The sequence below is a fragment of the Limulus polyphemus genome, unplaced genomic scaffold (assembly GCF_000517525.1).
Source record: "Limulus polyphemus unplaced genomic scaffold, Limulus_polyphemus-2.1.2 Scaffold552, whole genome shotgun sequence".
Lineage (NCBI taxonomy): Eukaryota > Metazoa > Arthropoda > Merostomata > Xiphosura > Limulidae > Limulus > Limulus polyphemus.
This window is the reverse complement of record NW_013666162.1, coordinates 223,615-249,681: the sequence shown is the minus strand read 5'-3', so window position 1 is coordinate 249,681 and position 26,067 is coordinate 223,615. Positions and strand designations below refer to the sequence as shown.

Below are 26,067 nucleotides of genomic sequence, written 5' to 3'. Positions count from 1 at the left end.
ATATTTTCTTGAATTATCTTATATTGAGTGTAAGGAACCAATACTTTTGTCTGTGACTGGAGACAAGGGAAATAAAGCAGCTCCGTTTGGTTGGAAATGGCGTATACTTTATTTTGCAAAATTACACTGTATTGATTGTATTCACTGCAAGATAAAAAGTCAAATCTTCAAAGTTATATTCTACTTTTCTGTGTTCATTTTGTGGGATGAGAAGGAAGTAAGTAGATTTTTAGGGACAAGTATGTTTTTGTAGCATTTTGTCTCCTGAGTAACAAGTTTTTTTTTTCAAATATTCCACATTCCCATAACATATCAATTACTAGAATCATTACAACTATGTCAATTTTGTAAAAGAAGTGCAAAAGTAATATCGGACTGTTTGGTCTTTTTAGTGCACTGTCAGTTTGATTATTTGTTTCCAATCGTGATGACCAACATTACCAACAGTTATTATACCATTTCAATTTTCAGAATGTTTTACTGGGTGCAAATCATCTTGAAAATGAATTACAATGAAAATTTTGATAACCTCACAAAATTTAGATACTCATGTAACTTAAAGACAGATTTGTTTTTTTTACCCTAAAAAACTATATATACATATATAATTAGATGAGTTCCATTTTTCATTTTTTAAGCCAATAAGTAACTTCTTTCTATAATTGGAATGATTTAGGAAAAGAATAAATGATTTTGAAAACATTAACTCAGTTACAACAACTCTAAAGCCACAATTACATGCATTCTACTTTAGTTTCATGTTAACTTAAGGATTCCTTAACACACTTCTGGACTAGTCTTACAGATATACACATGTATATATTAAGGCCTAAATTTAATTCACTATTATACGAAGCAGTAGTACTGATAAAGCTGATACTTTAAAACACAAGTGCTGACAAAGAGCCAACACTCACTTCTACGAGGCTGTGGCACATGATCAGACGCTGAGGTAGTATCCAACACTATAGTGCCAGCACTATCTGGCCTAAAGCTTCCACAAGGGGAGCTGCTGTAGCTAGTCTGAAGGCTGGATGTTGCACAAAACAAGCCAGAAGTGGTGGAAACAGCTTCTGCTGGGGACCACCATGTATGGGATCCTAAATTAATGTATGGGAGATGTTGCAGAAAAACCTGGAATTTAACTAATAGTCTTTGCAGAAAAATAAAACTAAGCGTAAACATTAAATTAATACTTCAGAAGAGAAGAACTGAAGTCTTGGCTGAAAACTTTAATCAAATTATTAAAGAAAAATATTACACATATCAGAAAATGACATTTTGAGAAAAGTGCTTGATGTATAACATTTTTTAAAAATTTGTTTATGGCAAAAAGTATCAAATAAATATTAAAATGTAAGTTACTGCCAATTAAACTTGATAATTTGCACAAAGTTTCAATCTAGCTCCAACACTAGTTTTAATAGATTTGCACAGAAAATATATTTGGAAATGTAGAGCTTATATTAAAAAAACTGAATATATCAGTGAAAATAGTACATTAAACTACTAAGATATAAATATCATGACTCATGATCTCAGAACTCTGTTTCTTTAACTATAGGGAATTGAGGATATTATGTTAAAGTCATTTTGAATATGCAAATCAGCAAGTTATGTAACAAACACAAGTGATATAAAGTCATGGTGGAATGGAATGTATCAGAAGTACATTTTATCAGCGTGATATCACCAAAAACTTTTTTTTAGAAGGGTACATAACAGCTCTTTCTGACACAAAATGTTCATACACTCAGCACATTCAGATCAGATATTTAGAATTTCTCATATGGGGTATCTCTTACACAAAACAAAGCAATATGGATCAACTTGTGGAACAAGGATCATCCAGAAAGAGACCTGCAAGAAGTCGTACCTCAGCCATGGTAGGCAAAGTGTGTCGCATTGTAACAGGTGAGAATCCATAAACACAAAGGTCAGTGTCAAAAAATTTACACATGGCACATTGTAGCAGGTGAGAATCCATAAACACAAAGGTCAGTGTCAAAACATTTACACATGCAACAGGCAACAATTCACAAGATAATTGAAAAAGACACCTGTGAGGAAAAAAGCTACATAAGCCACTTGTTGTTTACCAAAACATATCAGTTCAACCATCACATACCTCGAACGGCTGGAGAATAAAATGGGTATTCTTGCTATTCCATACAAAGCCATAATAGTCAAGTCACCTGATATAATGTCTATAGATTTCTGTGAAATCAGACAGTTGAAAATGGCATTGGGAAACTCGATGTCCTCATACATTAGATAACTTATGAAAAGCAGCACGAAAAAGAAGCAAGATTTTGACATGACAACCTTATAAAGAAGCTTCTTACAATGTAATCTAAGTTGCAGGGCTGTTGTGAAGATGCATGGTGATCAGAAAGTATATGACTGGACACAGTGACATGGATTGAAATGACATAACGAAGACTCTAAAATTCATTTTAATATAATACACTCAACCTTTGTACTCCAGTACTTGACTGGTGTGACAGTCTGGTAATTAAGGTTATTATCTGTAAAAGATTTGGTACATAAACAATAAAAACTGGAAAGTGACTTCAAAGTCTCAAAATTGTCACACCCAAATTCAATACTTCCTAGAAATGTATGCCAGAAACTGCAATGATTCTATGAAAGCTTACATAGTATTAAATGTAACTTTTTTTTCTAATTATTCAAATTATATAATACTGCTGAAAACAGAAGCAAACTTCTTTGTCAACTTGTCAAAATTAAGGTTACATATTTGTAAATTTTCATAATGAATAACAAATAACCCACAAATTATGACTGGATGGAAGTCTACATAAATGAAAAAACATACAGTACATCCTCAGCAACTGATTTCTTATTCATAAATTTAATTTTCTTCCCCATCAATGCTTTAGACAGATAGTCAAATGTTTTTGTGCAGGCAATACACTACGATGCTTGTGACTGAGACTGTGTGAGATAGTGAAAGTGTACGTCTTGAATCTGGAAGACTTTCTGGATACAAGCAAGTAGACAGTCATGAATTTGTTAAATTTATCTGGATCTCTTCCTCCTTGATATCCATGTTATTAAATGGCAGTTTCTCTTGGTGAGACGTCATGCATTCATTACCGAGTGATGAGCTAAAACAAATTTAGAAGCTAACACTGTGACAAGTTTTGTTAGTCACTCACTGTCTTGGAGTTCCTCAAATGAGAAAGTTGAAATTTACTTCAGTAATGTAAAGTAGGAACTTAGAAAGGCTAAATAAAATCATAAAGGGACACTATTAAAATAACAGACTACGTACAGTTTTTATGCTGACATGGTTATGTCTCTGTTGCCACTCTTAATACGAAACACTTGTTATGGCCAATACCACTAACACGCATTTAAGTTTTATAGCAGTGCATACTCATAGAAAGTATAAGTGAATCAATATGAAAATATTACTAGGAAAAAAAATAAGGGACTCTGGGATGGCAGGTAATGCCATTACCAATTCAAATTGATTGGGTAAATTTTCAAACTTTTGGATAAAGAGGAAAATACTTACCTTATGCATACGTTCTAGTTATACTACAAATAATATTTTAATTAATTTTTCTTATTCCTTTAAATCATTTAGAAACACACAAAAAATAAGTTTTCATTACGTTTTACAATTTATGATTAACTGTATTTATGGATAGCCAGCTTAATAGAAAAATGTAGTATTTTCATACTAATACTTCAAAAGGTATTCCATAAAACTGGAGTTAAGCAAAATGATACATCTGACTTTCCTTTATTACTTTTAACATATTTTCCAAACTGGTTTCATCTCTTGCATCATAAGAAGCTGAACAGGGTGTAGAAATCAGAAAACCAAAAACTGTTTGTACGTAAGCATTAATAATAAAATGCATATCCCACAATAAACACGAATTAGATAACACAATACAATTTTGAGGAAAATGTAATATTATAAAAATTTCAAATAATACATGATTTAATCTTTTTCATGGTTTAATTCTGTTAACCTTCACAATACTCTTTTTCTTTTATTAAGTTTATATAATTCATATCACGAAACGATATTCTTAACTTCTTCTTCTTCAACGTTTCCCAAGTCTCACTTTAACACAGTCTCGAACTGGTTTTTGCTCAATACGTAGTAACAGTGCTCAAATGTTTCCAACATAACCCATTTATACTTTATCCATTCCGTTTTATTTGCCTTCCACCGTCACTTTCTCTATAATAAGTTGTACTTTAAGACATTTCATAAGAATAAGAGTTTATTTACTATAAGAAAACAACACTGGTACTACGTTCAGTATATAAAGTTTTTTTTTTTTCATAAGTCCTTAATAAAAACAACAAGAAGTTAGTTGTTTGTCTTACAGAATTTACTTGGAGTTACATATCAGTTAATTGCATTATCTTATAACACTTCTAATTTACTGATGTAAAATAATATGACATTGTTTTACAGAAAATATACACACAATCTTTGCAAGAGAATATTTTATCAAATATTTAAAATGAATTTTTAACATCCTTTCAAATAATGATACATATATAAATACTGTACAAAAAGTATAAAAACACAAGCTGCAGGCATTCACTATACTGTACCTGAAGACCAAGCAAGAGGCCTAGAATCAGGCTGTTGACTATTGCAACCATTAGAAGGTGCACCAACAGATGTTGGAGGCCTGAAGGCAGAAGAGGACCCCATAAGAGAGAAAGTCCCAGGCTGATAGGAAACAGAAGTAAGTACAGGCAAGGACAGAGCTATAGAACATGCAGGGATAAAGAGAAAAGAATGCCGTACATACGTGATAAGAGCATTAGGAAACTTGAAACATTAATATAGTACAACATGATTAGCTAGATACAAAGATGTCTTCTTTAACATATTATATTATCAAAATATAACAAGTCTCTTTTCAGGTCAATTATGATTACTACTAGATTTCCTCATAAATTTGAAAAACACATTGATGAAAATACGAATATGAAGAGGGTGTAAGTGTACACCTTGTTTCTATAGCTATCTTAAAAGTTATTTATCTGTATCTCAATTCTAAAAATTTTATGATACAAATTCAATCCAAAATATGAAAATTTACCGTTATATCTTTAAAAATATCTTTTTAGTTTTTAATATTGCATTATTGATACTTCTCCCTTAATATCAATTTATCTATTTTTTAGCTGTAATATAAACATAACATAGAGAAAACTATTTCTCATACAAAACATCCCTATAAAACAATGAAGCAATAAATGTATAAGGAATAACAATTAATCTTAGCACAAGAAAAAGTAAACCACTATAAAAATAAACAGTGAACATAAAAAATATCTGATATGAATGGTAATAACTATTTTAATCACTATATTTTCTTTTTTTACAACATGTTTACGAAACCTTTGAATTAGACATTTTGTTCTTTATTATAATTGTTGAGACTTGAACTTAACGGTTCCTTTTTATACCCCCAATATAAGATGAGAATAATATATAGTTCCCCGAAGTAGTTCTTCTTTCATTCAGTTGTTTACATAATGTAGGAATATATTCATGCAAAGGAAATTATATTCTCATATTGTAATATAAAACATGGCATATAAAAAGTATGTAAGCTATTTTGGAATGAAAGAGTACGGTACACGTGTTTATATAAGTCACACAAACTTCCTTATCATAATCCATATCAGGTTTCATTGGATAGCATTCATTACCATAAACTTGTTTAAAGAATCAGATAGCACATCTTCAAAAATTGATAGTTGGAATTTTTATAATAAGATTTAGATTTTGTATAAATAGAAATATGGAGCTTTACATCATGTCTTCTACTCTTTCTTTAAATGGTATAAAAAGCAAAGAAAGGGGAAAAAGAAAATTGCTTTGCTGAACACACAAATGCCTAAAAAAAAAAAAGTCAGAAATATAAAGATATTAAGTAATTGTTTACAGCTATCTAAACTTTTATTAAAAATACTAATAGCAAAAACACATAAAACAACTTAATTGAGAAAGTTCACTTTTGAATATGTTTTAACCCTTTCCAGACGGGTCACGCGTCAAAGGCCATGTCATCACGTTTGTTCACTTGCATTCAAAATTTTATTGAACTACTATTTCATGAATTTATGTCAATAAGTTTAGTATCAAACTGTAGATTATAATTCAAATTTTAGTATTATACATTATTCAATTTCATAATTTGAAAGTAAATATTAAAAAACAGTTAAACATCGATTTTTGTGTGACACGCGTTGAATGCAGCACTGGTTCAAATTAGATGTTTGTGAAGTCAAAATACTGAGTCTATAGTTTCGTACAAATTAGGAACTCAAATTACTGATATTGACAAGCTAGAATAAAAGAACCTCTTACCTTTTCTATTTGCTAAGATATCGCTCATGTACTGAATCACACACAGTATTTGATGTATTATTATTCTATGTTTTTGTGTTATAATCTGTTGTCATTTTAGAATGAAAGAGGCATAATACATATATTTATTTCCTAATTTTTTATGGTGATTACAAGATTGGTCAAATATATCAAACCCGTACAGAGATTCGTTACTAAAAATAACAGATAAAATGTAAAGTTTTTTTCTTAAGAAACATTTGTTAACTATCTGAACATTATAAAGATTTTGCATGTGAAATTTGAAAGTATTTTTAATCTTAAAATGAAAATTACTTTGCATATTGGATAGACAACATGCAAAAAGAAAAGAAAAAAAAAGGCACGAGAAAAACATTCCTCTACAAACCTTAAAACTTAATAAGAAAATTGATATTTTGCATATGAAAGCACTGTAATGTAACCGATAATCTGCCATATTTCATTAACATACGGTCACTAATTTAAAAGTTATAGCATGAAAACTATAACAAGCACAAAATGGTTACGAGGTCGATCCCAGGGGCGAACCCATGCTGAAAGAGTTAACCTATTTAACGAAATTATAAAATTAAATAACTTAGAAATATTAGCTTAAAACCACAGGTTAATCATAACAAATCACTTTCAAAATTCAAAAGTATTAACCACAAATAATGAAAACAGTTGTATATATTGTCGTGGATGAAAAATTATTGTACTCAAAATTCTAGCTCTTTCCATATACCAAATTCAGATGAAAATCACTCCTTCAACACTAATTAGATCAGAACAATACTTTGACTGTTATATTTTATACCAAGGCATCAGTAAAATCTCATTACTATGGAGTTCTGTAAATGGATCTTGCAAGTTAACTAACAAATATTATACCAAGTAGATAAACTGCAATTGAAAAATCAAACTTTCTTTTTTGAAATTGACTGAGCTCAACTAACCTTTTGGATAACTCTGAGAGTTCTGATCAGGCTTGTCCATAGTAAAAACCATCAATGGCAGACCTATAATAAAAAACACACAGTCTGTTTGCAACCGCTATTAAATTATTTACACTAAAAGCTTTGTAATTTATTCTAAAGAGGTGAATATTGAAATAGAAGTTTTAGTGTTCACTTCTCCAAGAAAATATTAAAGACCAGAAGATGGTTTTGTCACCCTTAAGACTTCTATAACTACTACATGTAGAGAACTTGTGATTGTGTATTTACTTAATATTCTCCTGTCATCCTTTAAGACTTATCTATCTTCTAACAAAAGAAGAAATATAATTTCCTAGGTTTCTTATGTCACCCTGTAATATTTCAATATTTACTAAGGATTGAAAAAATAGAATGTGCTTGACTTCTTGCATCATTATTAAGATTTCTCCAGTTACATAAAAAAATAAAAGAACAGATAAATTGTACAAAGTTTCTTGTATCACCATTACAATCTCCATGGTTAGTGAAAAAAAAAAGACATATAATTTAACAAGTTTCTATCTTTAATTGTTTATAATGCAGATATTCCTTCATGTATGTAATCAAGATATCTCAAGTAAGGAACGAAATAACCAATAACAAGAATTTATCCAAGTATTTCTGACCAAAAATTTTCAATCTTTTAGTTGAGGACTTGAACTGTACATACAGATAATGTTAAGTAAATCCAACATCTAACACAACATCAAACAAAAAAAATTATCCTTTCATATACTGGGTCCTTTCAATCAGAGGATAACCAACATGAAAAACCAATAATAATTCTTTTAATACAAATAAACTGCTCTATAATACTATTGTTAGCCTGAAATGTTTACGGTTAGATTTTTTAAAATCAATGCTCAGAATATGGGCCAGGTATGATACAAGTACTTCTTAAATTATTAATAACATGTAATTATAACGGTTAATTACTTAAATATAATTCGAGTGAAGAAATTCTAATGAAATCACAGGATCACAATTTGACCTCTGACGTTACCCAATTTTATTTGGTATTTTATATTATATCAAACTAAGATATCGTGCTGTCCTCTATTGAAGGAAATAGTAACTAGTAATATATATATATATTATGGGCCAGGTATGATACAAGTACTTCTTAAATTATTAATAACATATAATTATAACGGTTAACTACTTAAATATAATTCGAGTAAAGAAATTCTAATGAAATCACAGGATCACAATTTGACCTCTGACGTTACCCAATTTATTAATAATCAAATAATCAATATATTATATATATATAATAACATTTATTTTAACAATCTTATTAAATGACAAAAAAAATAAGTTTATACATTCCTTACTTCAACATAACAATTGTATTGAACTTCTAAGTCACTGGTTAATTGTCTGATTGATTATCATTCAGATCATATATTTAAAATCAGATCATATTGCTTGGAGAAAAATTATATATATATACATATAAACAAACACACACAACTATTTTTATTCAAAGTAATTGTTGTTGTTTTGTTTGTTTTTTTGCCAAGAATGAAGACACAGTGTTGATCCAATAAAGTTCAACATACGGAAATTAAATGTGTGTATTACCAGATTACTAGAAATTCAGGTTTTCAGTTTATCATACCGTCCACAAAAAGTGTTCTCAATTATAACGTATTTATTCTGTTACTCCAATTTCATATAAAGATTTACACGTACAGAGTTAGGCTCTTTTAATTACTTCTCAACTTCCCCATTCCAAGGCCTTTAAAGTAATGATAAACGAATATATTTTAACTAAATAACTTCGATATTCCAAAACAGTTAGAAGATTCTGAATTAATATTTTCTTTTAAAAACATTTTTTAATATAAACATTGGCTTATTAAGACTTTTTATAAGCAAGGAGAAACAAACGGAAGCTGCTACAAAATGAAAATATGGTGGACGAAGAAATGTTGTTTTTAATGGCACCGGAACGTTGCAGTAACCAGAGGACATTCATATTACGAGATCGAAAGAGGCTGGCAACTATAACAAACAGAATAAGCGAAGCCCACGTCCCGGCGTGCTAATCAATACGCTAAAGCGAGCTATCTGTTTCTACCCCCAAACTCTCTCCTTCCCGCGCTTTGATCTCCACAAGAAACTCGACAACAGAGAAGAAGAGGAGTGATCAAAGCAAGGCTAGCACTTGCATATAATTATCACAAGAAAGAGAAAGATGGCGACTGTTCGTTCCTAAGATGAGGAAAGTCTGGGACTGCAGACTCCACATTTAGGGTACTTTGTGATGGCCCGGCTACACGTAAACACAAGCTAATTATGTGTTAGGATAAATATTTATAAAGAAATTGAAATAACTTTTTTTTACTACACAGTGACTTTGATTTGTTTAAGGTGTTCTAATACAAACCCAAGTTAAACAACAAATCGTACACTTGTTTAATGTTTAGAAAGTATCATATTTCCCAGGTTTTGTTAAATAATTAACGTGTAAAATCCTGTTGTATCCAGCCAAAATATAAACAAGATTCTGGTGTCATCTCAAGAATATCTATTAATTAAACATGGCAACTGGTACATTGAATTCATGATTTAACTTTTATATATAACTTCAAATATTTTCGATAAATAATAAATACAAGGCTGTCAATATTTTCTTTGGGATATATATATATATATATATACATTTTTATATTCATACGTCGCTGCTTGTCATATAAAACTATCAGTTGCTTGTTTTGATATTGATAATACATACGTTTTCTTGCAAAACTAACAAATAACATTCTTCAATGGGGTTTCCATTTGATTATAACTTACCTTGTGCAGAAGGGATTCATATAATCAGATATTTATTGATTCTATATGGGTACCTACAAAAGAAACAAATAACACACTTAACCAAAATAATGCTAAACAGTTTTTTTATATTAAATATGCAGTCGACGGTAAATAAATAAAAAAATGTACATTTGTACGTTTTTCTGGAATTATTTTACTTGTCAAGCAAGTTTTTAGCCAAATGATGCAGTGACTGATAAGAAAGGATATGTTTGCGTCAGATTTTTTTTTAAACAGCTACACAAAGGGGTACCTGCTCATAGCAGACCCTAATCTTGAACTCATAAGACAACATGGAAGGCAGCTCTAGTCAACAGAACCCACCATCAACTCTTGTGCTACAATTGTCTGACCGAACACTGGGATTTGACCGTCACTCTTATGACGCACCCAATGCCCCGAAGTGTGGATCGTGTTTTTGAGACAACGGGCCGCGAACAACAAACCCACAGATTCGAAATCAGAACATGATACCGACTAAGCCACGCCCGGGGGGAATAACACCTCGTGTTTTAACAGTAGACTGACAGACAACGATTTATATGAATAATGAAGTGGTTTTATTTTGGGGAACATCCTACACGTTTCGATAAAAGAAGGCAGACAAATGGTCCAAGGATACATTTAGTATGTTTCCCAGAATAAATTACTGTTTGTCAATTTACTGTTACATTAACATAATGTGCTTCCATACACAGATTAATGTTTTAACCGCGAGTATGTTTTACCAACTGTTATTTTCCCTTTTATTATGTTGTAATTACACTGCTTTGAAGAAACCAGGGGGCTTCCAAATAAACATTCACGAAAACTCGACTGACAAAATCTTCCACCTCCCCCTCCCCCCCATACCGTAACTTTCAAAACGAAAACAATAACTCAGTTCGGGTTAAATCTTTCATTAAATGGAAATACACACACACATTAAAACGTTTCGTAGTTAAAACATGAAGCTATTTATCACGCCACATCCAATTCGAAAAATAACTCAAACTTTATGATTTCGTAGTAAGTCACGTATTTATTTACTTTTAAAAATATTTTGTTAGTAATGGCAGAAAAAAAAATGTAAAGCTAACTCCACGAAGTTTTTGAAAGCAAAAATTCATTTCACCCGTTCAAGACGGGTCACAGGTGAAAGGCTATGTCATCTCGTTTATTGACTCGCATTCAAAATTTTATTGAGCTACTATTTCATAAATTTATGTCAATAAGTTTGGCACCAAACTGTAGATTATAACTCAAATGTTAGAACTATAACTTTACATTACTCAATTTGTTAATTTAAAAGTAAATATTAAAAAACACAGATAAACATCGATTTTTGTGTGTCACGTGGTATGTTGAATGCAGCACTGGTTCAAATTAGATGTTTGTGAAGTCTATAGTTTCATACGAATTGGAAATTCAAATTACAGATATTGACAAGCTAGAATATAAAACAAGAACCTCTTATCTTTTCTATTTGCTAAGATATTGCTCACGTAATAAAACGAAAAAGGAATGAACTTGTTCATTTCACGTTTTCTTTGTTTTCTGTTTTTAGCATTATAAGTCTTCAAGCTTACCGACGAGTCTCTGGAGAGCTTTAGGTTTACATCCCATCCATTAAATACCAAACTTTACATACACACAAACTAGAACGTTTCCTATGATCTTGTATAGCTTACCTTTAATTAAGTCTATCTTACATTCACAGTTTCGTTACTGCTCTACAAAAATTTCACCAAGCTTCAAAATAAAATAATTTCGGTCTTAAAATACCGGTAATTTGTACGATACGTTATTGGATTCTTCTTGTCGTTAACTTCTGATCAGAACAAGCTACCTATATAGGTTAGATTTAACAGTTAACTCAATAAATAACGCAGCTAATTCAATATACCGATCTAACTAGGCTGGCAATATTATTTCAAACGTACTCGAAGAGTCGACATAAATCCACCCGTCTTAACGTATCAACAATTACATTCACTAAACCAACTAATATGTTCCTTTAATTTATGACTACTGCAACTTAAACAATTCATGTCAAGTTTTAGTTAACACTGAGAAAATGTACCAAACTCGTTGTTTTAAAAAAAAGAAGTAAAATGTTACGAATTTATTTCACTTTTGAAGTGTGTAGCAGAGATTCTTGGATGAACACTATTTTGCTTTACATCATCACACACGTGAATACGAATATTTAAATAAACGTATTTTCAACATTATGGTATGTAACGCGGCATGCAACTAAAATAACACTAATACAAAACCACCCAGGTTCATATAATAAACGTCTTCGTAAACAAAAATATAAATTTTATCATAAAAACGATCTTCCAATTTTCACGTGGGAAGATAGTACACGTACGAGATGTGTTCTTAGGAAGATACTACCCGTACGAGATGTGTTCTTAGGAAGATAGTACCCGTACGAGATGTGTTCTTATGAAGATAGTACTCGTACGAGATGTGTTCTTAGGAAGATAGTACCCGTACGGCAATGTGTTCTTAGGAAGATAGTATCCGTACGGCAATGTGTTCTTAGGAAAAATAGTATCCGTACGGGATATGTTCTTAGGAAGATAGTACCCGTACGGCAATGTGTTCTTAGGAAAAATAGTATCCGTACGGGATGTGTTCTTAGGAAGAATAGTAACCGTACGGGATGTGTTCTTAGGAAAATAGTACCAGTACGGGATGAGTTCCTAGGAAGATAGTATCCGTACGGGATGTGTTCTTAGTAAGATAGTACCCGTACGGCAATGTGTTTTTAGGAAAAATAGTATCCGTACGGGATGTGTTCTTAGGAAAATAGAACCAGTACGGGATGAGTTCCTAGGAAGATAGTATCCGTACGGGATGTGTTCTTAGGAAGATAGTACCCGTACGGCAATGTGTTCTTAAAAACAAAAAAGTTTTTCTCTGTACTTTTAATAAAACGGATTGAAACAGTGTGTTCTGCCGATTTTTTTTATTATTATTTTGCGAAGACGTTTCGGGCTCCATGCTGAGTTAGTAGAGATGACATTTCCGAATCCATGCTTAATTAGTGTAGAGACGTTTCGGGCTCCATTCTAAGTTAGTGTAGAAGACGTTTCGGGCTCCATACTCAATTAGTGTAGAGACGTTTCGGGCTCCATTCTAAGTTAGTGTAGAAGACGCTTCGGGCTCCATGCTCAATTAGTGTAGAGACGTTTCGGGCTCCATTCTAAGTTAGTGTAGAAAACGTTTCGGGCTCCATGCTCAATTAGTGTAGACGACGTTCTGGGCTCCATACTAAGTTGGTACAGATAACGTTTCCGAACCCATGCTCAATTAGTGTGGACGATGTTTCGGGCTCCATGCTGAGTTAGTGTAGACGACGTTTCGGGTTCAATGGTGCCCTAAATGACTTTTCGAAATCAGAAGTCCATAGTAAACTCTGCCCAACAGTTTCACTGCACCAGCTTCTATATACAGCACAGCCTTACTCTACTCCTTGAATAAATATTTTACCATTCTATATACAACGCAGCCTTACTCTACTCCTTAAATAAATGTTTTACCATTCTATATACAGCACAGCCTTACTCTACTCCTTAAATAAATGTTTTACCATTCTATATACAACACAGACTTACTCTACTCCTTAAATAAATGTTTTACCATTCTATATACAGCACAGCCTTACTCTACTCCTTAAATAAATGTTTTACCATTCTATATACAACGCAGCCTTACTCTACTCCTTAAATAAATGTTTTACCATTCTATATACAGCACAGCCTTAATCTACTCCTTGAATAAATGTTTTACCATTCTATATACAGCACAGCCTTACTCTACTCCTAAAACAAATGTTTTACCATTCTATATACAGCACAGCCTTACTCTACTCCTAAAACAAATGTTTTACCATTCTATATACAGCACAGCCTTACTCTACTCCTTAAATAAATGTTTTACCATTCTATATACAGCACAGTCTTACTCTACTCCTAAAACAAATGTTTTACCATTCTATATACAACACAGCCTTACTCTACTCCTTAAATAAATGTTTTACCATTCTATATACAGCACAGCCTTAATCTACTCCTTAAATAAATGTTTTACCATTCTATATACAGCACAGCCTTAATCTACTCCTTAAATAAATGTTTTACCATTCTATATACAGCACAGCCTTACTCTACTCCTTAAATAAATGTTTTACCATTCTAAGGAAAGATTCCTCCTCTACTTTTTCACACACCCCCTCTTTTCTGAAGGACCTGCTACACTGCAATAAATTAGTTATCTTACCTTTATCTGTGCATGTTATTCCACAAAGAATCGCGTCACTGACTGCATTTAAGTTCAAATATTAAACTTTGGGAAAAAAAAGAGAAAGCGCTCTCTGGCGAAGATGATTCACACTCGAATTATTGTTGTTGTTTGTTTCGGATATTCGCGCAAAGCTACAAAGGGCTATCTGCGCTAGCCGTTCCTAATTTTGAACTGATAAACTAGAAGAAAGGCAGCTGGTCAACTCCATCTAGTGCCAACTACTCCAGGCTGATCGAATAGTGGGCTTTGACCGTCACTCTTACAGAGCACCCAAAGTACAGAGCACATTTTAACAGTAACGGGATGTGAACCGAGGACTTTCGGATTCACAGTACAGGCATTCTAACCACTAGGGTCCTACTCTGTTACGAAATCATTACATACAGATTACGTTGTTTTATTGGACGTTAATAGGCTTATTACTCACTTATCAAATCACTAGACACCTGTTACGTAGTTTAATTGACCCCTAATATGCTTGCTACAGAGTTATCAAGTCACTATCTACATGTTACGTGTGTTGTAAATTAAAAAAAAAAGTTTGTTTTTTTAGAGGGGGCGGAAGTCCAAGAAATTCTATAATATCACTCTTAACAACTGTGAGTTTTTGTCTTTTTTTAATTACAGTTTTTGGGAACACAAACCATTTGACATTAGCCTAACCTAGTTATTAAAATCACCAATACTGGAAGTTTCAGTTTTCTATTTGTGATTAGGAACTAAGTCCTACGAAACGATAACGGGTACGTATAGCTCACAAAGCCTTAGTAATGTATGTATATGTATAGATGTGAATCATAGTATCATATAACCTCTCAACATACACGACCAATATCACGATAGCTGAGAACTGTAGCTTTTATAATCCCAACTTTATATGCACTAGTGATGAAAGTTACTATACTGGTATTTATATGGCTTTAGTTACGGAAATATGTAAAAACTTTACTAATCAATACGGGGAAATTGCATACACTACTCGAATATGTGAAAATTTTATAAGAACAAATTCAATTTTTTAATTTAAATGTTAGCTAGAGAGCGCATGATGTTAAATTAGGCCTAGAATACCACTGATCTCTATATAGATCAGTGTGCTAGAATACTGAGAACGTTCGGGACTATAATGATCAAGAAACTTTACGAAGTGTCTAGAAACAAGGCTACGTTATAGACACAAAATTCGGTGAGCAGTGAGTCAGTTGATTTAATTTAGTGAAATATCTGATCAGTATTAGTTATTTCATTTACTCAGTGACTCTATAGATTAGCTGTGCAATTTTACAAATTATTTTTACGTTTGTCGTAGTACCATTAACTAGATATTTCCGTTTGACAGTTTTTGTAAAGTTACTTAAGTCTACAAGTTACAACTAATTAGTTGACGTTACTGGACTGGACTTGGCCTTATTTTCACTAAATACTTTAAAAGAGCCAGCCCAACGAAAGAACAGCGTCACAACAACCAATGTAAGAAGTGGAATTATTTTGGTGAAAAAATATAACTTAGCCGAATTTGAACAAGTTGACATGACAACAAGTTCCAGAAGCATTTTTGGAAATAATTAAATTATTAAAAGAGGGCCAAGAAGAATAAGACAGAAAAATAACAAAAAATAAAACGAAGAATAAATTTACAGAAAATTTAAAGATGATCAAAAAGTAAAACATGGGAATTTAAGAGAGGAGTCAAAACAAAGAAACATAATATTTAAAGAAAAATACAAATAAATCCGATTGAAGATAAGATTGATGAAGTAAATGGAGATGTACAGAGGGTTTACAATAATAAGATTGAAGAATACAGCAATATATTAACGAAGTACACAAAGCTGTAATAATTGAAGAATTACAAAAAGATACAATTGAGGTATAAAAGAAAATCAGTGACTGAATAAAACATTTGAAAAAGAATTAATAAATGTGAAGATTAAATAAGCACACCTCTTTCTGCATCTCCACAAAGATTCTAACCTAAAACACCATCTACTACAAATTCTAATATAAGAAAACTTAACTGGTCCACACACCTATTACCATTATTGTCGTGCCATATGTTACTGTAGAACCTTCCTAGACTACTCCACCCATGACACTATATCAAAATCAAGTTCCAGAATTTAGCTGACAAGTTCAACATCTGTTACTCAAGAAACAAGCAGAGTATGATTGGAAGGTACCATGGTAGTCATTGAAAGCTAAGTTCAAAATAATTTCCTGAGTGAACAGGTGGAATCAGGGAGCACGGCAGCAATACCTATGCAGGGATAGGTCCAGTTAAAAATGGCGGCCTTTACACTGTGTATGGTAGTGCGTACGCCAGGACGTCGGCAAAACCCAGTCAAAAGGATAGAGACGAAACGCCCTTCATTAATCAAGTACAAAACTGCCTCTAAAGTTTGGCTAACCTTCCTTGACGTCTAGAAAACGGACCGCAAAAACATCGATTTTCTTCTTCTTCGAAAGCTGTAACTCGTAAACCACAGTGTGTCTATGACCAGTCTGCACACCAAAACACTTTGCTACTCCCTATGATGTGTATTTTCATACATACAGCTACTGATACACAATAGGTTAGTTACAGCCCAAAATACTAATCACAGTTTTTTATCAATAAACAATTATGTGTGTTATGCGGAAGTAGATAACCTACCGTATACTCCTTAACGCGCCACACAGTATCCTCGTCATGACTTATCTTGCTTTAAGAAGTAACGTCTATAGATTATATTATGGCTCCCTATAGCATAGAACTGAATAACTTGGTGAAATGGTGCCTTACACCTAGAAGTTACTGCCCCACTGGAAGCCAAGTCTTCGACTCGCAGAAAGTAGTAACAAAAATTTTTATTCTAAAACTGCTGGAATGTAGGGATGGAAAAAGATCAGAAGCTAGAGAGTATTTGGGATGGGAGGAAAATTTGCATTTCCCATTCCTGCATTCCACCACCTGACGTATATATCCACCCATCTCAAATGCTCTCTAGTTTCTGGTCGTTTTCTATCCCTACATCCCAAGGAAATAAAAGACTTTAACCAAACTTGCTGAAAATTTGAAAGGCTTGCTCAGTTATTATATTCGGATGCTCCTCGTGAAGTACCGAATTTGTTGGCAAATGCAGTTTACAGATGTCATAGCAGACGAGGATATGAGAATTAGGCTTAAGCTTCAAAAAAGTTCTGCAGTTAGCAATGGAACTAAAATTCATTAAATTTGCTGATAAACAGCTAAATACACCGTCTAGGAATTGCAGGACATCAGATCAAGCACTGTTTAAACAATTTCCCGCTAACCTGGAAGAACTAAAGGTATTAGTTAGACAACTAGTATCATTAAATGGGGGAAACAGAGCACAAGAAAACAGGTGTTTCAAGTCTAACTTGAAAGAACATACTGCAAGGAAATATATGCTAAATCCTGTATGGAATAAGAACTACTCCTAGAGGATACTAGAAGAGGGAACTGTTATAACTGCGTGGAGAATATCCATTAGAACTGAGAATATAAAGAAACAACAGCTATTACTAAGACAAGGAAACATTACACACAGGATGTTTTTGAGTCCATCCAGATCAAAGGAAGAACAAAGAGCTAACCAGACATAAAAAAGGACAGGAACTAGCTGGAAATAATCCGTCTACCCCAAACGAGAAAAGAAGTTCATTAGTTGAGAAAATTCGTCCACAAGTCCATAGGCTTATTGATGGAAAACTTTGAAGTATGCTGATAGACATCATTCTACAGCAACAATTGTTCGCTCAATTTGTTAATAAAAGATGAGAAATTGCCTCCAAAGATGAAGAAATAAGAGGGATTGATGCAAACAGCAAGTGTACATAAAAATCTCAGCAAGATGAAAGTTGGAAGCTACCCTTACTCCAAACAGTTTCCTTACACCTCATGATGTGTGGGTAATTGGAATCGAGGAAGAGTGCATATTGGAAACTGTAGATGTGAAGAATAAATATGTCATACATGACTTTAATAGGGAAAACTTAAATCAGATCGTGATAAAATCGCTATGATGTTAATGCTAATAAAACTGGATTTTATCGAGATGACATGGTATGGCTATACAATCCTCGCCACAAGAAAGGAAGAACCCCAAAGTTAAGCAGGTGCTGGAAAGGATCATATGTTATACTGAAAAGAATCAATGATGTGGTTCACAGAATCCAGACAGATAGACGATCCAGGCCAAAGGTCATCACCATGATTGTCTTTGGAAGTATGTAGTGAGAGAAAACTAACTAATTAACTCCAGAGAATAATTTATCGGTGGAAACTCAACCTGCTGGGGCATCCAGAGTTCCTGTGGAGGTCACTTCTAAAAGATCATCAAGGATGGAACCGCCAATGGATTCACTCAATCACCTATTGAGGAAGAACTCCCTAAGCGATAGGGCAGCCAGTGATAATAAAGGCCAAGAGGCTATTCCATCTGTATACCATGGGCCTTGGAAGAGAACATATTCAAAGACTTGGTCAATGGACACTTTAGTTTAGTATTTTATTTTTGTATTAGAACTGTTCAAAGGACTTCACAATTCATGAAGAGGTAATGTTGTAAGCTATGTTTCAATTATTTAATTTAGATGCTAGCTACAGATCGCATGACGTCCAATTAGGTCAAATGCCTTGAAGATTTGGGGATGTAGTAATAGAGAGACTTTGTAGAATTTTAAGCCTTACAAGTTACAACAGTGTACAAGTAAAGGCAGCTTATAGAAAAGTTAAGGAATAAATAAACTAATCTGTTATCGTTGCATGGACTTGACTAGGGCCTTATTTTCACCACATAATTTAGAATAACCGGCAGAACGAAAGAACAACGTTACAACAGTGTTAATAAATCACATAATTATGTAATTCACAGTAACATTTTTTGTTTTTAAGTTCAAAATCACTGAACTTAAAATTGTCTGGTTTTATTTTTTTTCATATATTAGAGTGCTAAACAAGTCTTTGTATACATATAATAAAACCATTTTTCTCCTAAAGACGAGATACATATCGGAACCAGAAATAGTAAAAACACAGTCGATCTGTACATGTGAACTGACATCTAACGCTTACCTACACACACGACTGCCCTTGAACAAAGAGGCCGCGAAGCGATCAACAATGAAAGAACATGTACGTTCTAAATTACACGATAACGTGTTATAAACGTACATACATCCATAGATATTTTAAATCTGTCGCCATCTTGTTTTCCCGAAGGCCTACGCTACACGATAACTGTCTACTACGATAAACGCGTTTGAAAATGCAAACTTACGATGCATGTAAACTAAAAACTACAGAGATGTATGTGTAAAACTAAATACAATTTTTTGAAAATCACAACATAACAACAAACACTCAACAATGAAAGTTTATTTGAAAGAGGTAGCCCCAAAGAAATACATTTTCTAAAAATTAGAAGGTTATTTTATTAAATTTTTTTCACTACAGCTACACGTCAGAGGTACATGAAATCAAGCCCAGCTTAAATTAAAGCATCCAAACTCATTAGTTTTACAGAATTAGATATATTAAAAAAAAAAAAAACTGGAGACAATGTACAAATATGGGAAAGATTTAAGTCTGTCTTTATGCTCCTATATTATGAATATTTTATTATACTTTCTAGTAACCTAAATTAACAGTGTACTAACAGACTATGCCTATGAATTCTACGCTCATAGAGCAATAAAGAACAGGGGGGCTTAGACTTCGAATACAAGTTACACAACATTCCAAAAATAAAGGTGAACTATAAAACACCATGTCAAGGCATAATTTATACATTTCAAACTACAAGAAAAGACGACTGAACTCTCAGAACCCGAAAGCATGTTTAGGAATTATTGTACAGAGCTCGTTGGTTTACTTTTTTTTTTTAACTCGGTGTTACTTTCCAGTCAGTTATTTTAGCCTTTACCAAAATCATAACTGCTACTAAAAATTAGAAGTTACCCGATACTACATTTCATACGGATGTTTTTATGTAACTCAGAATATCTTTTCTAGGCCCATTAAGTCATCACCACCCACCGCCAACTCTTGGGATACTCTTTTGCCAACGAATAATGGAATTGACCGTAACATTATAACGCCCCACGGCTGAAAGGGGCGAGCATATTTGGTGTGACGGGGATTCGAACCCGCGACCCGCAGATTGCGAGTCGAGCGCCCTAACCACCTGGCCATGCCAACATAATGAAACACATCCATTTAGAGTTTAACATTTAAAAGTTTGAAAATCGTTAACTAAACCCCACAAATTAAAACAATGTTTTTGGACATTAAAAGAAGCAGCTGTATAAAATTCAATTCCCAAGGTAGAAAACAGCATAAATTTAGGGCATTATAATACAATTATAATATCATAATTCTTCATAATCTAATATTCCTTAATTTGATCACCAAAAATAACAACTTTGTTTGTGGACATGAAAGAATGATGAACAAACCTTAATTGTTATGACACAAAACTTAATATAATAAGACTATAATACCTTAATTCTTAAAAAATTGGATATCACTAAGGCCACAGGTGCAACCCTAATGAAGTTATAAAACAGTTAAGCACCTTCCCCAATGACATAGTTTTAAGTCTGAGAGCTCATAACGTTAAAAACTGGGTTTTAATACACCAGGGGTCAGAGCACAGATAGCCCACTGTGTAGATTTACGCTTAACGACAAAGTTACGGAGTTATTCAACGACTCTCACCATTCTCCGTAACTTGAAGCTTACTTATGTAACGGAAACTATCCCCGAAAAAATAATAAAACTGCTAGAAAGAATTTCAAAACATATCCCACAATGCCTTCCTAAATCTAGCGCCCATAGCTTTGTCTTGGCCTCCGAAATGAGAATCCATGGCAAAGTTCTTAAATTCCTATCACCACCGAGATCAGAGCCTCAGAACAGCTGGTTTGCCTGAATCGGTGTTCCATTTAAAATAAAATGACATTTTCAACCGACAGAAGAAACTTATTGTTGTAGGATAGTGTTATGCGCCATGATGTAGGTGTGTTGGAACACAACAGATATTTACGTGGTTATTTTGTAAATATTCATACGTACGTGTGTATGAGTGTATAAAGATATGATAAAGCAAAAGGTAATGGTTGAGATTAATTATTTTTCAATATTTTAAATAAATATTTAAATAATTACTTATTTGAAATAATGTAAACTCCGTTCTTTAGAAAATACAACGTATATTCAGACATGCATAGGTTAATTTCTATATTTCATTAAAATAATAGCAGACAAAAAAAAGCTGATACAGGTAATTTAACAGGAAAGCAGGATTTACTGTCACTCTCATAACACACCCACAGATAAAAGTGCAGGACAGGTTCAAAGGAATAAATCAGACTTAATGACCGCAGCCCAGTATGCCAACCATTATGCTTCGTCTGACTGCAGAAAGAAACAACCTGAAATTTAAACTATACAACAGTACAAGTACCTTGTAACAAATTGAATACTTTATGTTATCTAGAACAAAATCTTCAATCCTTTACAACTAGAAACAGTTTGTTCTTTCCTTGCTTTTCAATATTTTCTGCTGACATATTTAATATTGCCATTTAACATATTTGTACAGCTACCGAGTTAGTCGTGGAAAAAAAAATACCTTACATCGAGATTGGCATCACGACTGACCTTAAGCATAAAATTAATCAGACAGCTCGCAAACTCTGAAAGTTGAGGAATGTCGAAGCATGAGGGAATCCTCAGTAGCCTCGGAACTTGAAATTCTCTTAGGCAGGATTAGAGTAAATTAATGTACGAGACTTTAGGCGTGGTCAAATACATCAATCGAAAGGGTTTGACCACCTGAGTACAAAACTATAATCAAATCTCAAATCGCTCAAGAGATGACGGAGTTATGAGCTAAAAGTTTGTACTTGGAAAAACCCAAGAGCCGTTCTATGAGCCTTTATGCCACGGTTAAAAAATTGTCCGACTTCAAACATTCCTTAAATACACTACACAAATATATAGTCATCTCAAGAAAAAAAAATAAGTATAATGAGGACCTTACGTCAACAATGCACCGTCGATTATATGGAGAGAAAAAAAAATACAGAAAGAGTATTCACTTTACTACAGTCGTATTTTTCTTTTTCGGTTTTTTAATGGCGTATAACAGCGTTCTAAATATTTACGTTCATTGTTCGTGACAATCACCAACATTGCATGAGGAGAAACGATGGCAAATCGGAAGCTAGCAGTTTTCTTTTATTTTTTTCTGAGGACATAATGCAGAGAAATGATATTAAACTACACAAACTAATAAAATAATTGTTCCACAAAAGTATGTGTGTGTGTGTACCCGCATATAACTGGCGAACCGCTGAACCGATTGTCACAAAACTTGCACGTATCCTCAGAACCACCTTTCATAGAATAGCAAAGAAAATCGGCTTTCAGATCGCCCTATATCACCCCTGGGAACCCTCTATGTCTTCCCCGTGTAGTGAAAGGGTACGTTAACTAGTAATCCGGTAACAAGTAAATTTATTCCTTTATGCTTAAAGTTTGTTTGATTGTTTGTAGTTAAGCACAAAGCTACGCAATGGGCTATCTGCGCTCTGCCCACCACGGGTATCGAAAACCGGTTGTAAGTTTTGTTTTTTGTTTTTGTAGTTAAGCACAAAGCTACACAATGGGTTATCTGCGCTCTGCCCACCACGGGTATCGAAAACCGGTTTTAAGTCCGCAGAGAAGCCACTGTGCCACTGAGGGGGCTTTATGCTTAATATAAAAAATACAAGACGAATACATGAGCTATAGAAAAACAACAAATATCTGCCCCCCCCCCCCAGTGGCACAGCGGTATGTCTGCGGACTTACAACGCTAGAAACCGGGTTTCGAACACGTGGTGGGCAGAGCACAGATAGCCCTTGTGTAGCTTAGTGCATAATTAAAAATAACAAACATCTACGCAGATGTTTCCACATAAAAGACTTAAATGAGATGAGTTAAAATGTAACTTTTGTGCTTTAATAAAGCCGATTCTTTGTCAAGTATTTAATAATCAAATAATGAAGACATTAATATACTTCAAACTTCTCGGTGAGGCTAAGGAAAAATTTACTACTTCAAACAAGCGTGAATCCAATTAAGGAAAGTTTGTTATTTTTGGTCATATATTTAATAATCAATTGTTTGTTTTTTTTAAGTAAAGCTACTTATCCGGCTATCTGCTGTGTCCATCGCGGGGAATCGAACCCCTGATTTTAATGTTGTAAACTGGTGTCCAACGTTAGAACTAATAATCAAATAATGAAATGTGTGTGTGTGTGTTTTGTTATTGCAAAAACAGATATCGGGTTATCTGCTGTGTACACCGAGGGGAATCGAACCCCTGATTTTAACATTGTAAATCCGAAGACATACCGCTGTCCCACCAGGAGGACAATAACAGAGCCAATATATTTCATGCCTTACGATAAGGCTGAGGAAAAATTCTACAGTTTGAAACAAGCGTGAATCCAAGGTTTGTACAACTACATGAATCCAAGGTTTGTACTAACAAAATAATAATAATAACTCCTACAATTTTCCACGCGCTTAAGTCATACCAAGATGGGTGTATGTTTGTAATTATAGGATCAGAAGTAGACATAATATTTCGAGAATTATAAGACGACAAAAAACAAAAACTACTACATGCTTACGTCGCGCTGAGGTGGATCTATAAGTATTACATGCACGCGTGCGACACACACTTCAATATTTGCAGCAGCCCTAACTGGTAACATATCTGTATTGAAAATTAACTTCAAATATATATCAGAACTGAGATATAAAAAAGAAACGGATGCATATAGATGACTGAACATGATGAACATTCATGAATGACAAAAATGGACCATTTCAAAAGATCATTTCATTGTTCGTGGGTTCACACACAAAACCAAGATTAAGTTATATATATATTAACCCAGCTATGTGGGACTAATATATTAAGCACATAAACAGTAAAGTTTCAATTCCATCTTCATGTGTATATTATATATATATATGTCCAGCTTCATTTGTTTGTTCTTAAGCACAGAGCTACCCAAAGGGCTATCAGTGCCGTGACCATCACGGAAATCGAAACCCGATTTTTATCATTATAAGCCTTCAGACTTACCGCTGAGCCACTGGGTGGCCTCCTTCGTAAATAGTTAAAGTATTTGAAAAAATAAAAAAAGGATAAAACAAGCAATTCTTCCTCAAGCCTTGCGCCATTTTTTTAATTTAATTTTAATGAGACCATATTAACCTCTCACTGTACAGAGAAAGTTTAGGGTTATCTATATAAGAGAATGATATAAAAAATTACTACACACCTTGCAATATCAGTACATAGGTTTAAGTGTCGCCCTCTAGTGTGGTAAACAGAAAACTGAGTGTCCAGTTTAAACAACGAAACGGTAATACAGGTTAGGTCAATTATTAACAGCCATTCAAACACACGAACCCACGAGCAAAAATGGCAGCATTTTCTAGAAAGTCAAACTGTGAGCAGTCTGCACGTTTCTTTCGTTGTATGATCATTAAGAAATATATCGATCCTAACAGCTTGGAGTCTGGTTATCGCAACTTCTCCTCTGAGCAGACGATACCACGGTTACAGTGTATACTTGAATCATACGCTTCGACCTTATATGTAGAAAGGAAGAGCATGAACAAAGTAGAAATCAAAATATAATCATCAATCAGAATCTGAAACAATCTTAATTATAGAGTTTTACAGTTCTCAAAGGATTGTATCTTCCACTAGTCAATAATTCATATCGTGGATTTAAGGCATCATTTACGAAAATAGGACACCAAACAACATGAAATTGTATTTTTCTTCATCCGTTTAAAAACATAGGACTATATACTGATTGTGCAGAGTAAAGCAACCTCGTGTGCTTTAACTACAAAGGTACTGAAAGATAACTTACTTAAATATGTCGTTGGTTAATAATATTATCTTGTTTCACTTGACAGAGAATCGAGTTTATAGTTCATGTAAAACAGAATGATCTTGTAAAGCTACCTTAAAATCAGCTAAAGACCACTGTCATATGATTAAATCGAAAACAAAAAAATTAAAAAACTCACACCATACACACACATTTAAAAAAATGGTCCATTAAAGTTTAAAATCACCAGAGGAAGGGCGCCCCATCCTGGAACATTGTAGACATTAAAACGTATATATATAACATACGCCATTTTGTGTGTGGTATATGTTTTTCCCATTCTTTTGTTTTCGAGCTTTCTAATGCTACTTTGAATTTGCTTCTTCTACATCGTTGATGTTTAAATCGTAAGTAAAGCAGTGCATCACAGCTACATGTATTTCGTGTTTGTAGGTACATATATGCACACACACATTCCACACGTAACAACCGCTTTTTCCAAATTTCCTAACATCCTCCTTTAGTTTCCCTTAAAAGCTTCATTTGAAACGTTTATCAGCTGAACATGACAAACAAATCAATAAATACTCTTGACCTCAGAGTTGACAACAATAAAATAAAAAATAAATATATAAAATAAAAATAACTGCCAGACATTCCCACCTCTTTTTCTTTCT

The 26,067-nt window shown here is 33.3% G+C and overlaps 1 protein-coding gene across 1 annotated transcript in view; it reads right to left on the bottom strand.

Moving 5' to 3' along the window:
- Positions 1–26,067, bottom strand: part of LOC106459055 — a 66,198-nt gene that overhangs the window by 9,954 nt on the left and 30,177 nt on the right. Inside the window, exons 3-6 of the mRNA XM_022385429.1 lie at positions 10,162–10,214; positions 7,339–7,401; positions 4,609–4,767; positions 918–1,100 (exon numbers count right to left, since the gene is read on the bottom strand). Of these exons, the coding sequence (XP_022241137.1) occupies positions 918–1,100; positions 4,609–4,767; positions 7,339–7,390 (394 nt within the window). The 5' untranslated portion in view covers positions 7,391–7,401; positions 10,162–10,214. The remainder of the gene's footprint in view (positions 1–917; positions 1,101–4,608; positions 4,768–7,338; positions 7,402–10,161; positions 10,215–26,067) is intronic.